This window comes from Durio zibethinus, chromosome 17 (assembly GCF_047325235.1).
Source record: "Durio zibethinus cultivar Kanyao isolate XHJ-2024 chromosome 17, ASM4732523v1, whole genome shotgun sequence".
Lineage (NCBI taxonomy): Eukaryota > Viridiplantae > Streptophyta > Magnoliopsida > Malvales > Malvaceae > Durio > Durio zibethinus.
The window spans coordinates 6,072,514-6,088,198 of NC_143178.1; the positions used below are offsets into that span (position 1 = coordinate 6,072,514).

Below are 15,685 nucleotides of genomic sequence, written 5' to 3' on the forward strand. Positions count from 1 at the left end.
AGATTATTCATAATATTAACTCTTCTGCTATATCACGGACTGCCTGCTGCCATGCATACTAATAAATACTTGTGCAGACATCCACTATAAGGTCTAGGGAACATTGCTTTCAAGATGACAACTTTGGACTAAATTAATTTAATTAGCTTCAAGAGCAATTAGAACTGTAATCCCTCCCTACATCTCAGCTTGTCATCGAAGGTGCTAATTTTTGGTCATGATCTTGTCATTGGAGATTAGACACCAGAAATTACAGTTAGAATATCATTGCCCCCAGCAGAGAGAAATTTCAGATCATATCTACTTATCTCCAGAGTTTTTCAGCCCCAAAAAGATGCAAAGGCAGTTAATTTAAACACCAAGGCCTTCGCTGCAATTACTTGCATGCCTCCAAGGGATGCATATGCTTTTAGCATTTGACACAAAATAATCATACCATGGTTTCATTAAATCCAGCTTTTTAATATTTTTACCATTTTCAATGAAGGCATTTCTTTACTATAGTAGAAACAATGATGAGGTTTCATGAATCATGATACAGCTAATGAGCCAACAACTAACTGACAAGATATGACGCAGCAATTAACCAAAGTTAAAGTACTGAAAAATGCAGCAAACCACAAACAGTCTGCATTCTCTTAAACTTAAATTTCAAATGCAATCACCGTTTCATCCATTATAGAAAAACGAATAAGTGAAGTAAATCATGCCAACTGGTTGAGTATAATACCATCATCCCATAAAGAAGTACATAATAGTTCAGATACAATTATTTTTTATCATGAGGTGAGAAACAAAAAACATTACCCAGGAACCAATTGCATGTTTGGGAAAAAAAAATTTTGCCACATGGACCTACTCTGTTGCTTCCTCATGTTGTGAAGTTTCAGCTTGTTTCAAACTTTCCAGAGCAGAGATTCGCCTATCCAGGGGCTCATGAAGACTTTTCACCTTGAGACAAAGGGGAAAAGTGAAAATTATTAGAGCACAACTAAATCCCCGAAAGTGGCTGTACTCTGTACGTTAGAGACCAGAAAGAAATGAATCAATCCAATCAAACAAACAGGAAAAAATTATTCATTTTAGTTAATTATTCTGTTCAGTAACAATTGTCTTTTGGTGGTTCATCTTTTTTACATCACAAAAGTAAATAGTAACTCATAGGACAGGGGGTCTAATCAGGAGTCCCAAGCATTGGAATCTTTCGATACAAATCAGGCATCTGGTGTTATTACTATTTCTTCAATCCATCCTATCCTTTATGATAGTCACATTTTATTGCTTCAATCTTGAAGAAATTACATATATAGTTGGTATACCAATGGTTTTGTAAGGCAAAATAATGAACAACCATAGATGAAAAATGTCCAACAATAGGCAGGAACAACAATAACATAGCCAGAAGAAAAGCAAAAAGGCGCTAAAAGTCTAGAAATAGGAATTAACAGAAGTTACCATCCCAAATAATTGGACTGAAATCATGTCAAAAACTAAACAAAGAATCAAAATTAAACATAGCGAGGTAAAATGAATCCCTTTTATCCTAAAAGGTTTCCAAGAAAACACTTCATTGACTAGCAATGTTAACTAAGCAGTGTGTATTTTAACTAGGTTTTGCATTGTCAAAACCCCTACGCATCAAAACCGAGCATTTTCATCCACCATAGCAATTTTCTCTTCCCATACCAAATAACACACAAGTCTATTTTAACCCATGCCTGCTATGATTGGGTTAATTTAGACCATGAAATTCAATCTAAAGAGATACATATAACAGCCTATACCCCACTAGTAGAACAAAGGACAACCGACCACAGGTTGTATATATTACCAAAATATATGTTTTCTGAAGTGTTTTAAGTCTATTTTACAAAATACAAGGGTTTGAGATCATGTAATTTGTGTTTGTGTTGAAAAATGATGCTGGGAAGTTAATAAATAGCTTTTGGAATGAAAAATAAGCAAAAAGATTGAAATGTCAATTGATGGGAATTCGAATGACCAAGTTTAAAATCAATCTGTCTGAAATTTTTCTTTGGAAGTCCGAATGCTATGAAATGAGGAGTCAAATACCCTACAGGATTTCACATTCTGTGTGAAAATGTCTGTGCAATTCGAATATTATGGCTCCGGCATTCAAATGCCCTTGCCGGAAATTCAAAAATCTTGTCCATTGGATACGAGGCTTCATCCCAAAAGTGATGATTCTTCACCTAGGACATGCTTATTCATGAAGCCATGAAGAGTTGTTTCTAGCACTGATTGGAGTTCATTTTAACACATGTTTACATACAACCTCTCAAGAATCATTTCGTTCTCTCTCACTCTCATATTTTTTTATTCAAGGTTCAAGTGTATTCAAGAAATTCTGAAAGTGCAATCTTGAATTTCTTTGATTTAGGCATTATATCTTGGAGGTAACGTTTCCAAGAATTCATTTGCATCTAAAAGTTTCTTGCCTAAGTTTCTTCTTTTCAAATTAGATTGCATTAGTCAATACCAAATACAACACCATATTCTTACATTTGCATATAACATCGACAATCACGTAACCACCAATCCTCCAAGCAACTACGTATGCAATGCAATGCCTCCTTCATATTGCAAATGCATAGTAAAAAAAAAAAAAGAAGCAGCACCAACCACATAGAGAGAAAAAAAATCAAATAAAATACCCAAAATTTAGTAAAAGAAATAAAATAAATACCCAAAATTTAGTTTTCCAAGCTTTCCTATACCTCCAGAAACCATCTCCAGGATATGGGCTTTGCTAAATAAAACTTGCAAATGAGCATATAATTGAAAACCCCAAAATTAATACATAAATTCCATAAGAAATTGAAACATACCCCGTATGCTATAAAACCAAACAATGTCAAAGGAAAATGAGGTACCTGTTGGGTGATGGATTCATGGGCAACCTTGTAATCCTTGTAGAGGATGTAGAAACCAAGAAACGACGCCGTCGCAGCACCTGTGAAGAACGAAGCCAATCTCACCCTCAACACGTACCCCATCGTTGATCTTCCCCCTTTTTTTCTTCTTCCCTCTTTTTATGCTTTTTTTGTTTCTGTATTTCTGTAGAAACTATGAATTCATTGTTAAAAGGAGGATCGACCTTAACACGGAAACGACACCGCTTTGTTCACTAATTCTACTAAACGTTGTCGTTTGAAGAAACATTTTTAGTACTCCTTTTGTAATTGCTGTCTGTGGGGCCGTGGCAACTAATATATGTTCAGCAGAGCCAGAAGTAGACATTACAGTGTGGAGTGGAGCAAAACAGCCCACTTTTGTCCCTCTTCCTTCTATCTTCTTCCCATTTCAAGAAAACTTAGGGTTAGGATTTGAGTGTCTTTCATTTTCTTCTGTTTTTGTGATTGTGAAGAGGAAAATATGCAGCAGCCTCCACAGTTTATGAACATCACCACCGGGCAGATTCAAAAGGTTATTTGATCTTTACAGCATATTTACCTTTTGATTATACTGGATATTTGATGGGTTTTGCATGCATTGTTTTTGGTCCGTATTTCTGTAATCAAAATGACGTTCCAGGTCATTTACCATAGTTTCATAATCTTATCATTTTCTTTCCTTAGTTGCACATGTTAAAATTGATGTGGACTATTTGCTTTCTAAATTGTTCTCTTTTTTCTTTAAAGAATCAAGAATGATTTGTTGAGAAAGAATGTATATCTGTTTCGTGTGTATATTGATATGATAATGGACCATGCTTGTTGCAGTACCTGGACGAGAATAAAGAGTTGATTATGGTAATACTAGAGAATCAAAACCAGGGAAAGTTGCCTGAGAGTGCCTCGTGAGTTACCGTTTTTACATTTAATGTTCTTTTGTTTACTTCCAACATTTATTAATTGTTAATGGCCATTGCGGTCAGATTTTTGTCATTGAGCTGAGTGTTTAGATGAATGACATTCACTCATTCCTTGATGTTAAAAAGTTTATATTTTTAAACTTTTCATGCTTCAAGGTATCTGGTATTTTTCTTGCATCTCCTCTGTAACTGATAGGGAAAGGTTATGTTTATGTACTTAATAAGCCTCCTAGTGGTTGCTGCTCTTTGGGTGGTTTTCTTTGTCACCTCTTAAATTTGAGTTATTCGCAAGAAAAAAATTAATCTTATTTCTATGGTTATGAAGTTATAAAGTTTTTTTTCTGGAATTCAGCATCTAAGAATAAAGTTTGAGAAAAATATCCTGCATCTTAAACTGTTGATTTAGTGATCAAATTGTCGGCTTTTTGTGTTATCGTAGATACATTCTAAAAATGATAATATCAGCAAAAACTGCAGAAGAACACATATAAATACCTATTAATACTTGGTCATCTATATTCCGAAGATGAGAAGAATGATTGTTTACTATTGGTCTGACAAATTTTAAGGAACTGAAGAACAAGGGCCACCATGGTGGAATAACTAGGGTGGATGAGTGGATCTGTATGTTTTAGTCTTTACAAGTAAGACAGTCTGTTAATGAGTACTGTAAACTATGATATCTATTCTGATTTTAGAAAAGTGATTCAGGCTTCAAGCACAGCTGCAGAAGAACTTAATGTATCTGGCTAAAATTGCTGATGCACAGCCACCAGCATCAGCATCTTCCCAGGTGCTGTCTCAGACATTTCTTCTATTTATTATCTTTGTAAAAACTAAGAATGCATTTATTTGAGCTAATTTGCAAAACATTGTAGATACCTCCACAGTCTGCAGTGCAGCCAGAGCAACATGTTCAGTCTGCACAAGCTGCAATAGCTAAGCACCATCCAGGTTTCTTAGCACCAAAGATGCCTCTCCATTTGAATGATCAGCAGCAGCAACCACAGCAGCCGACGTCTCTCCAACAACAGCAACTCAACCAACCACAAGTGGACTTTAGATCTGTTGCCCTTAGTGGCACTTATCAGGGCGGGCAAACTGGGCTTGGTAACAATTTCATGAACATTCAAGGAAACAAACAAGATGGCTCAGAAAATGGTGGTGGTGAAGACTTTCGAAACTCAGCATATGGACAACGCTAGGGATAGTGAAGGCATGACGCATAGATGATATCAACATTGCTATAACCCTGGTGTTTATGTTGTGTAGAGGTCCTCCGGCACCTCTCTGCCTCTAATCATTTGATTGTATTTTGTTGCTGTTTTGGGTGCTAAGGAAACTGTGGCAAAAAAGTGGCAGATACATACGTGGAGAGCTAACTCGGTTCTTTTGTCATCTCTAGGACATAGTTCTATTGCGATCCTGAATCTCTTGGCAGTATATTGACTATTAGCCTATTACTGATTGAAATACTGGTTTCAAGGTTCCTAAGTCTGCATTGATATGCATACAACTAAGGCAAAGTGATAAAGAGTCTCCAATTGATCACTGTCGTTTTTCTGTTCAGGCTAACGTCCTTAAAACACCATACAAAGCATCTGTACAGAGATTTAGATGCTTCCATTTTCTTCAATCATAGCAAGGCTGGGCTCAAAAACCTTAACCTTGCAATCAAAGGAATTACCATCATATTTTAACTTTCTAGTTTAAGAGCATTACCCTCATTTTATTATTCTAATTTCTAAGCGATGAGAACGGTGCTTTGTCTACCCAAAGATCAAACCTTCCAAGTCCAGTTTGTATTAAACCAGAACCAAGTTACCGCTACTCAAATGAGCGCGCTGTAAAACAATTGAGCAATTTCCTATATCTTTGACTATGACTTTTAAGTAGTTGTGCTTCTTGGTCCCAGGTAACTCCCCAACCTCTGCGGTGCTGAGTGCATCAACAACTAGAGCAAAGGTCTGTTCACCATTCTTTGAGCTTTAACATGCATTGCCAGCATTTTTATTTAGGTAATAACGACCCAAAGTTGTCTGCGGTTCGAATGATTGCATTCCATTGCAATTTCAGCAGAAATACTCCAAACAGGAAACCAAGCAGCTGGCTGACATTTCAATCGAATCACCATTGCTTTAATTACTTAAGAATTCACGAAGTGAAATGAGTATGAACTACCGGATGCACAGTTGCAAATAGGTGCGTGCATAGTTGGATACTGATGCAGGAAATAAAATGTCCATCTTGTGTATGACAAGAACACAGAAAAACAATTAGTGTTTTTCTAACAGATGGGGGGGCCAAATGGCGCAAAACAATTTGAATAGTCAGCTGAGAATTTTCTCAGATGCAAAAGATGCTGTTGACCAAAGATCAGGAGATACATTTAACAACAAATCAAATTCCGAGATGCTTGCAATCCGCATAATGCATGTCCCACACCTTAACATTGCAATTCACCATATCCTGCCAGAGCAAAATGCGATTGTTAAATCTTTAAATTTAGTTAAATGATGACTACAAAAACTATGAAATTCAAATATGCTACAGTCACAAACTAGGATCAGATTATTAAGGTTGAGTTAATTGTTATAAACCTAACAATCCTGCCCCAAATATCTGATGAGCCAATACAATTCCATAACCGCTTAGTGCACAAGCAGATCATCTAATATCTCAGGCAGGGTATGCCGCATCTAGATATTCACTCAATCCCAGCAGGAAAGGAGAAACAAATTATCTAATGCAATAGTACACTATCAAAGTACTTCACTATATTAAATGCTTCAAATTCAGCTGGTTGCAAATCAGAATTACCGGTGAAAGAGCCGTTGTAATGCACGTATAATGAACATATAACACAACAATTAAACAATAACTCACCATTGAGGTGAATGCACTCACTATCTTCTAAAAGATATTGCTGCCCCAGCAGCCCTGCCATGGTACAAAGATGATTAAGCTCAATAAGCTTACAGCAGAAAAACATACACTGATAGATGACCTTCAGCTATCTGCAGGGTTTTAAGCCACATACCTGCCCTGCTGTTTTCCAACAAAATCTGAATTAGACCTTCCATGACCAGAGGCCTTGCTTTCAACACTTGTCACACTTAATCTCTCAAAATTTGCTCCATTAATTTCAGTAGGATCTTTAGATTTGCTCAATATCTTTACATTTGAGAGACCTCCTGTCACACCAAAACAAATGCCATTGGGATGTTGATTCTGCATTACTAACAGCTGTGAATGATCATCAGCTGCATTTTTAGAGATGGCTGCATACTCCTTGAAAACACCATTCTCATTCTTCACATGGATAGAATCAATTGATGGGAGGACTTTCTTTAGTCGATTAGGCTGTGCCATTGGGGTAACAGCAACAGAAGGCAAAAATGAGGAATGAGGAGAGGACACTGCAGCAGCTGCAGCTACTTTAGCAACAGCAGCAGTGGCTGCTATCATCTCTTGTGCTCCCTCTCGAAGCTGAATAAAATCACCCTCGATCACAAATAACTGAAATCACAATTTCAAATCTTCAGAAAGTATAATCCACATGGGTACAAAAATGTAAAAGTTTGCAAGAAACAAACCTCAGGGTGAGTGGCTACAAAGTCATCCAGCTTTCCATACTTTTTCTTGTAATCATGCCAGTGCAAAGGTGCAAGCATTTTCCCCAGCCTATTTGGTAGCTGCAATTGACAGGTACAAGTCAAAGCCCAGTTTTGCAGGCTTAAATGCATAGTAGCTAAGTTGACCCAAGAAAATTTATTTGCAGACCACTAACCGTTGAACTGATCCAAATTCTGCCACCAGTTGGGATTGTGCGAACTATGCAAGCCAACAATGATCTTTCATCAAGCAGAGCAGTCTCTGAAGTCTTATCTGATATCAAGATATTAGTCTGTCCGGTTGAGACCAACTTTTCAGCTAAAATAGCAGCAGTACTTGCTTCTTCTGCTGTTAGAACATGGTCCTCCAGAACATGATTATTCATGTTCTGAATATTCTGTTCCTGTCCAGTTTAAATTTTAGAGGATAGATATGAAAGATTTGCAACCACTAGAAGACTAGCCAAACTGACAAACCTCAGATTCACAGCTCTGTTCAATAGTCCCCAATCTCAATGCATCATGAAATTGTGATGAAACCTGCTGCAAGCAGGGCTCATTTTGGGGGTCCTCAAGGTAACTTGCGTTAATTGAATCAAGGACCTGCAAAGAAATGATCTTAACAAGTTAAAAGATCGGATGACAACAATACTAAGCATTGTGAGTAGAATCATCTTGATTTAAAGAACCTGTGCTTTCCCAGCAGATGATGACATCACAGAATTGGGCTCTCGCCCTTCACTTATATGATTCAGATAGTCTGGTCGAATGGCTTGTCCATTGACTGACATTTCATATTCATACTTTACATCTGACCTCCCACGGCTTTGATCAGTTTGGGATAGTGGAAGTTGGTTCTGTGCAGATAGCTGGAAACCCTCTGATGAAGTCTGAAAAACAAGAAGAAAAAACATTAGAGAACAAAGAAAACATTGGGACAAAATTGATAAAGCATTGTTTGACCATACCTGTCCATTCTGCCACTGTTCGATGGATGACATAGCTGGCATTGAATAGTGTCCAACATGAGATGCCACAGAATGGGGAACCCCCTGTTGATGCATGACAAACGAATGGAGAGCAGTCATCGGCCCATGAGGGAGGTACAGAGGCATCCCAAGTGGAGCAATTGGAACACTCGGAACATAGTCATTCTGATTCTGATAGTAAGCACAGTCATTTAAAGGGAACAAAAAGAGGAAGTAATAAAGAAGTTATAAAGGAGACAAAAGGATCACAAATTAACTATTATTACTTAATAGCCCTAGCTTTACAACTAAACCTTCTAAAATAGGTTCACAAGCACCATGTCAAACCAGACATTAGATGAAATGTAGAAAGAGGAAGGGAGGGGAGTGGTGCAAAGATCCACTGACTTTAATAAAACTAAAGAAACAGTTGTATCATATTTTGCCAATGAAATACATTACCATATGAAGAAAGTTGTAAACCTATAATCACTATATAGATGGCTTTAATATTAAATTTCTGATTACAACACAATCTCAGCAATGACACTTCAGAAAAATCAGCAACCTTACCGGAGTTGGTGCATTGCCAACTGAAGCAAACAATTGAACATTGTCTGAAGCCCCATTTGAAATGACCCCAGTATTAGCATTTGTACTGCCACTTCCATTAGAATCCACTTGGTTTCCATTACTTTGACCAAATTGAGATAAATCTTTTGAATTCGCTTGGGATATATGTGATTCATCAGTATAAGAACCATTCCTCTCTCTTGCATCAGCTAGATCAAGCTGAAGCTGATGAATTGTATGTAAATGAAGTCTCTCCATTTCTGTAAACTAACATTAACAACCAGGAAAAAGTCAATTTAAATTCACAGATAATAACATCAATTCTATTTATTTAAGGAAAGATAGAAAAGTGTAACCAAGAAAATAAAAGCTCATCAACCTGTCTCTGAAAGCCATGCCAGAGCTGGTTATATTGCTCTGTACGCTCTCGCAATTCTGCCTGTAAGGAGTGGTTTGTACTTGACTGCAAAGCATCCATCTCATGGACACGCGAAATCCAAGTTTGGGCCTCTCTCAACTGTTCATCCTTATAAAGAATGGATTCCTGAGCAGCCCTATACTGAAGAATAAAACTACATTAGAGTAGCCCTACACTGAAGAATAATATTACAATAGGAAATGCAGCTTGATTTCTTCTAGCAATCAGCATTGCAGTTAATTCGAAATGTTGCATGGCTTCCTTTTCCAACACAAACAAATTTGTTCTCGTAAATTAAGTTAATCTGAAAATAAGTAATTGTAATTTTCAATAACCAACAGATGCACACTATGGACAGCGTAACAAAATATTTACAACTTAACCTTCAGAATTAAGAATTAAAAAAAAAAAAAAAAAAGATCATTAAAACCAAGCAAATGTATGGACCTGTTCCTGCAACTCAATAAGTTGCCTCTCTTTCTCTTGAACATGCTCTTGAAGATCATGTATCTGTTTTATACGTTGGGCTCTCTCAGCTTCTGAATGATCACGTTCTCTTCTGCCAAACAAAAAAGCACAGGAAACCCATCTAAATTTTAGAAGGTTCAAACCTCAGCTACGAGTTCAATGTATTAAAAACAGTCACCAAGAAAAGACGCTGCTAATTATTTGAGAATTACCATTCAGATAAACACTCAATCCTTTAATATATTTAGAAACTTTCAGTGTTGCTGGTCTCACAGCAACAGGAAATATAAATAAAACATTCATATCAATGGTATTGTTTTGAGCCTTATGTTACTACAAATAAAGTCTTAAGAGCATATCACAAAAGCACACCTGAAAGTAGCCAGTTCCTTATTTTGCTCTCTGAGAAGGTCTTCCTTTGCCCAGGCCTGCCAAGATAATCCAAGAAGCACTAATTTATGCATGACTTGCTGAAAACGATACTATTGTAAAAGAAAATAAAAGTTTGTCAAAAAGCAGAATGAACAAATCAACGACCTCTTCTTTTTCCACTTTGATGGCATGTAGTTCTCTATCTTTCTCTTCCATTTTCCTTTCCAATCCATGTATGGTCAGTTCACTTTCATGGAGTTGCTCCTATTGAAGCAAATAAAGCCAAAATACAGATTGAAAGTCAGAAAAAGGAAGCACCTTCAGTAGAGTCTACTTGTACCATCCTTGGAATAATTTCAAGTGTCAATGAATCTAACTGGTATTATGCAGAATATTTCAAACATGAGATGTAATATGTAATTTCAAAATGAAAAACAATACGTCCTGGATTCAACTACAAAAAAAAAAAAAGACAGGTTTTACTCATTGACTCACTCCAACAATCAAAACATGATGACATAAAATTCTTGATGTTTATAATCTTATACATTAAACGTAAATTCTCCTTTCTTTTTCTTTTTTTTTTCATAAATCAAAGATTATATTATAATTTATAGAAGCAGTTAAAAATTGACTCGTTTCTTTCCTCTGAAAGTTGAATTTCAGAACAATCATACTCTGAATCACATTCTAAAATCAAACCTCAAGCTTGGAAGCAGCATTGGCATGGGCTTTGATTTCAGCACCACATTTACTCTGGATTTCCAGGATCCTTGATCTTGCAATTGCCTGAGCTCGGAGTTCAACCTCCATCTGTTGGAGCTCCTCTCTCTGTCTAGCAACATCGTGGATCCGCTGCTGCAATATGTCATCATCTAAACTTCCATCCACCATATTTGAACAAAAGTTAACATCATCAGGCTCTCTTCCATGCTGCACCTTGATAAGCATTCAACCATGTTCACTTTTCATCATTCTCAAAATAGAATTCAGTTTTAAGATCAAAAACCTTACCTCATATATGGTTCTCTCATCTGATTGTCCCAACTTTGATCTGTCCAATTCCTGCATGTCGCAAGAAAACTGATTAAAACAAACAATGAAAACCAATGTTCCAATAATAATAGCAATAATAATCTTTCACAACCTAATAAACATAACTTGATGCTCAATTCCGCCATTCACAGCTGGACATTTCCTTACTTCACTAAACCCAATAAAATTTCTAGGGTTTGACACACTAAACACTTGGGATTACATAAACACTCAAAACAGTAGATATAAATCAAACTCAAATTCCTAATTATTTCAACAATCAATGGACCACAAACTTTGTCATCAAAGTGAACCAGATGTTCTAATTGATGCATTAAAAAAAATGCTTCAATTTAGAGCACATGTTTGGTTCATAAATGACTCGACCCAAAAAAGCCAGTCCAAATTCTGTTACTGAGAAACTTACGAGAAAGGATAAAATAAGTACTACCACTTAATAATGAATAATCAGAGTATATAAGTAAACAAATTAAGAGAGCCAAAAAGATAAGAAAAAAGAAATAGAGAAACCCTGATTTTTTTACTCAAGGAGAAGACTTAAAAATACGAAACACTAGTAATTAAATTAAACTAATCCACGCAATTATTTTTTAGTTTTTCCGACGGCCCAAACAACGAAAAATTTCAGATTCGAAACGCAAATTTGTTCTCGTTTCAACATTTTCGTAGAACCCAAACAAAACCGAAAGCGAATAAATTTTCATGATTAGATGAAATTACCACTTCATCACCGGAGTTCCGAACCGCGTGATGGTCGGAAACGGCACGCCACTCCTTCCGCGACGGTGATGGCATCTTCATCGAACCGCTCCGTGCGGCAGCGACACTGGTCGCAGCCTCCATTGAATCAGAACGTCCCACACTGCTCCAACTCTCCCACTTTCTCTATCTGCAAAAAGCAGACCCAAAACTAGGAAGAAAAAACTAGGGTGTTCAATAAAGAAATTAAGGAAAACCTAGAATTGAAGAAATTTAGAAGAAAAGAGCGGAAAGATAAAAAGATACATTACAACAAAAAGGGGAAAGTTGGGTTTTAAGGATGGGAGGGTTTTTGGAGATTTTTTTAGTGTGATAAATACTGAGATTTTGACGCCAAGTGAAGGAGATATATATATATATATATATATATATATATATATATATGTATATATGTACGTACGTAAATGTATATAAAGAGAGAGACAGAGAGAGAGAGAGATGATTGGGTGTGTTGCGCGTGTGAATTTTCGACCCAAGCAAGGCTCCCGCCATTTAGAGGGCAACTTCATCAACAATGCATGATTCCATCACGCTTTTCCGGTGTCGCGTGTCTTACACGTTTCGAGTATAGTCAAGATTTTTTTACTAAAGCACTGCCTTTGACTCTTTGAGTTTGAGCACATAGATTATAACTTCGGTGGCTGCTAAGTCAGCAAAGGCTTACAAAATAAAACTATTCGTATTAGGATTTAATTAGGTTCAGAATTTTTAAAAATTAAATGTCAGGTTAGAGATTATTGAATTTTTTTTTTAAGTCGGATTTGAGTTAAAATTTGGATTTAGGTTGCATCGTTTCAGTCGATCGGAGTATATCTAAAAATATTTTTTATTTATATATATTATATTAATAAAATAATTATTTAATATTTTGCTTTTATATATTAATTTAATAAAATATTATATTTATATATAATTAAAATATAATTTATATTAAAAAATAAAATTTTATGAATATTATATTGAATTAAAATTATTAAATTTATTTCCAATAAAACCAATTGGATTTTATAAATTTACAAATTAGAATAAGTCGAATAAAAAGATTATTATTTTGATGCCGAAATGGAATTTAAATGTTAAGAGATCAAATCAAACAAAAACTTATCACAATTTCAATTGTTGCTATCCCTATTTAGCAGCTGTGAACGACCTACATTACTAGCGGAAATAGCCTTTTATTTTAGTAATTTAGTATTAATCTACTATTACTAAACAATGTGATTTGCTCAGCACAAAATTTTTTCCTTAACTTCCATAAAAATTTTGATTTTCTTTGTACAACAAAATTATGTTTATTATAATACAAAAATTTTACTACTACTACCATAAATTTATTCAATTGATTCAATAATCATCCATTAATGTATAACACATGATATCAAAATTAAGTCCCAATTATACTTTAGCAATCTCAGTTAATTGATGACCTAATTGAAGTCAACGTGGGTCAATCAATTGGATTCATTTGGGACACAATCAATTTTTTTTTAATATTCAATAATATAATCTCTGTATAACATATAAAATTATTAAATAATTTCTTTATTATTAATTTTTTTTTACTTTTAATTTTATAATAGTAATATTTTATTTTTATTTTTAACCATATCATATATATATATATATCTATAACATACATAGTTACTAAATAATATTTGCTGACGTGATAGCTTACATGAACAATTTTTTTTTCAATAAATAAGATAATTTTTTAATTTTTTTATTATGAAAACAGATAAAATATTTATTAATTTTAAATTATTTATAAAACATATATTTCAAAAATTATTAAATTATCTAAAATTTTTAAAATTTAATCAAAAACCAATTTAAATTCCAATGAAATTCCTTTTTCCTATACATCAACTCATCTTAATTTAAAATTAATTTTAAAATAATTTATTTTTTTAAATTTATCTGTAGTTAACATGATTATTTAAATTTATCATAACTTTTAAAAATACTATTTAATATCTTTAATTTTTTTATAAAACAATCCTTACATTATCTTTAGCTTTTAAATATATTAATTATAGATAAAAATAATTTTAATAAGCAATCCACCAACTTTTAAAAGTATTTTTGTTTTTTAAGATAGATGCATGTTCGGCAGTTAATCCCCACCATCATTACTTAATGGTGTATCTAACCTACAAACTCATACTGCAAACAAGTGTGGTTAAACAGTTAATTGGTATAGCAAAATGGGATTTAATTGTTTTTGGTTCTTAATCTACATCCGTTGAACCTCTATTCCCTTAACCAATTCACTCAATCAGGTAATATTTTTTATCTTTCAACTATTTATTTATTCAATGTTTAAGGTATAAAATTCAATACAATAATCTCATATATTTTTATTTATTTATTTTCGTCCATAATCAGATGAGTCATGTGCAAACCAGTAAAAGAATTATCAAGAAGGGGCTGTAAAATTTAGCTCATTGGTTTTTCAAAAAGTTGATACCTTTATTCAAAATTTCCAAGGTACTTTTATTTTTTTTTCCCTCTTGATTTTAGCTTATAGGTATTTTTTAAACTTTTTAAAATTTTAGCTTCCGAGCAAGGAATGGTTGTGGAGACTTTCTTTGAGTACCCACCTCTTGGACACATGCTCCAAATTGCGGTTGTTGGTGTCATCAAGACTGTTGAAAAGAAAGACCCATCTAGTGCCAAGATCACCAAGTCTACTGCCAAGAAGGGTGGAAAGAAAATGAGATTGCATTTGAGAGAAATTTATCACAACTAGGATAGTTGTCTTGATTTTGGTATTATTTTTATTTAATATTTATATGATAGTTTGGCAACTCTAGAGATTTGGTACTATTTAATTTTTTAAAATTTTAGCTTCCGAGCAAGGAATGGTTGTGGAGACTTTTTTTGAGTACCCACCTCTTGAACATTTTGTTGTCACAGATAAAAGTGTAAACGAGTCGAGTCGAGTCGAGTAGTGAGAAGTTCGAGCTCGACTTACAATTTGGGGCTCGATACTCGATTCTAGTTCGATCGAGTTTTATTTTTTAAGCTCGAGCTCGATTCGTGATTAAATTCAAGCTATTCGAGCTTGCTCGATTAAGCTCGATTAATATATAAAAATAAGCTCGATTCGTATATTCGACAAGAGTTCGATTATTCATGCTCGAATTCGAACTCGGACTCGAAATATTTTATTAATTAAAATAATAAAAATATATTTAAATATAAAAACTCGATTAGGCTCGCGAGCTACTCGAGTCAGATATAAGAATACTCGAATTCGGCTCGATCGATAAATCGAGCTGCTCGAGCTCGACTCGACAATAATTGAACCGAATTCAATTTTTTTTTTAAATCGAACCCGAATAACTTGTGAGTACTAATGTATCATTGACATTTCTAATCACGGACATGCTCCAAACTGTGGTTGTCGGTGTCATCAAGACTTTTAAAAAGAAAGACCCATCTAGTGCCAATGTCATCAGGTCTACTGCCAAGAAGGTTGGAAAGAAAATGAGATTGCATTTGAGAGAGATTTCTCACTATTAGGATAGTTGTCTTGATTTTGATATTATTTTTATTTAATATTTATATGATAGTTTGGTAACTCTAAAGATTTAAGTTTATATGATTATTTAAGTTTATT

General features: G+C 34.5%; 3 protein-coding genes across 18 annotated transcripts; 1 reads left to right on the forward strand and 2 right to left on the reverse strand.

Moving 5' to 3' along the window:
- Positions 1-695: 695 nt before the first annotated feature.
- On the reverse strand, positions 696-3,091 carry LOC111280044 (uncharacterized). The gene is made up of 2 exons (XM_022867205.2): positions 2,895-3,091; positions 696-951 (listed from the first exon to the last, which is right to left on the reverse strand). The coding sequence occupies exons 1-2, from the start codon at positions 3,015-3,017 to the stop codon at positions 856-858; spliced, it is 219 nt and encodes a 72-aa protein (XP_022722940.1). The 5' UTR covers positions 3,018-3,091; the 3' UTR covers positions 696-855.
- A 187-nt stretch (positions 3,092-3,278) lies between these two features.
- Positions 3,279-5,330, forward strand: LOC111280029 (GRF1-interacting factor 2-like). Of its 2 annotated transcripts, none has more exons than XM_022867182.2 (4): positions 3,279-3,447; positions 3,744-3,820; positions 4,547-4,628; positions 4,714-5,330. In XM_022867182.2, exons 1-4 carry the CDS (start codon positions 3,397-3,399, stop codon positions 5,038-5,040), a joined length of 537 nt encoding a protein of 178 aa, XP_022722917.1. In that variant the 5' UTR covers positions 3,279-3,396; the 3' UTR covers positions 5,041-5,330. The 2 variants fall into 2 exon arrangements, with proteins under 2 accessions (XP_022722917.1, XP_022722925.1); XM_022867190.2 differs by having other exon boundaries at positions 4,726-5,330.
- A 616-nt stretch (positions 5,331-5,946) lies between these two features.
- LOC111279993 (uncharacterized) lies at positions 5,947-12,384 on the reverse strand. Of its 15 annotated transcripts, none has more exons than XM_089746287.1 (17): positions 12,315-12,384; positions 12,025-12,193; positions 11,263-11,313; positions 10,951-11,187; positions 10,414-10,512; positions 10,249-10,304; positions 9,856-9,967; positions 9,370-9,549; positions 8,991-9,257; positions 8,418-8,603; positions 8,139-8,339; positions 7,927-8,052; positions 7,626-7,847; positions 7,432-7,530; positions 6,876-7,354; positions 6,722-6,775; positions 5,947-6,304 (listed from the first exon to the last, which is right to left on the reverse strand). In XM_089746287.1, the coding sequence occupies exons 2-16, from the start codon at positions 12,145-12,147 to the stop codon at positions 6,742-6,744; spliced, it is 2,472 nt and encodes an 823-aa protein (XP_089602413.1). In that variant the 5' UTR covers positions 12,148-12,193; positions 12,315-12,384; the 3' UTR covers positions 5,947-6,304; positions 6,722-6,741. The 15 variants fall into 15 exon arrangements, with proteins under 15 accessions (XP_089602413.1, XP_089602408.1, XP_022722875.1 ...); XM_089746282.1 differs by having other exon boundaries at positions 7,626-7,853; XM_089746285.1 differs by having other exon boundaries at positions 6,061-6,304; positions 7,626-7,853; positions 10,951-11,181.
- Between the last annotated feature and the right edge of the window lie 3,301 nt (positions 12,385-15,685).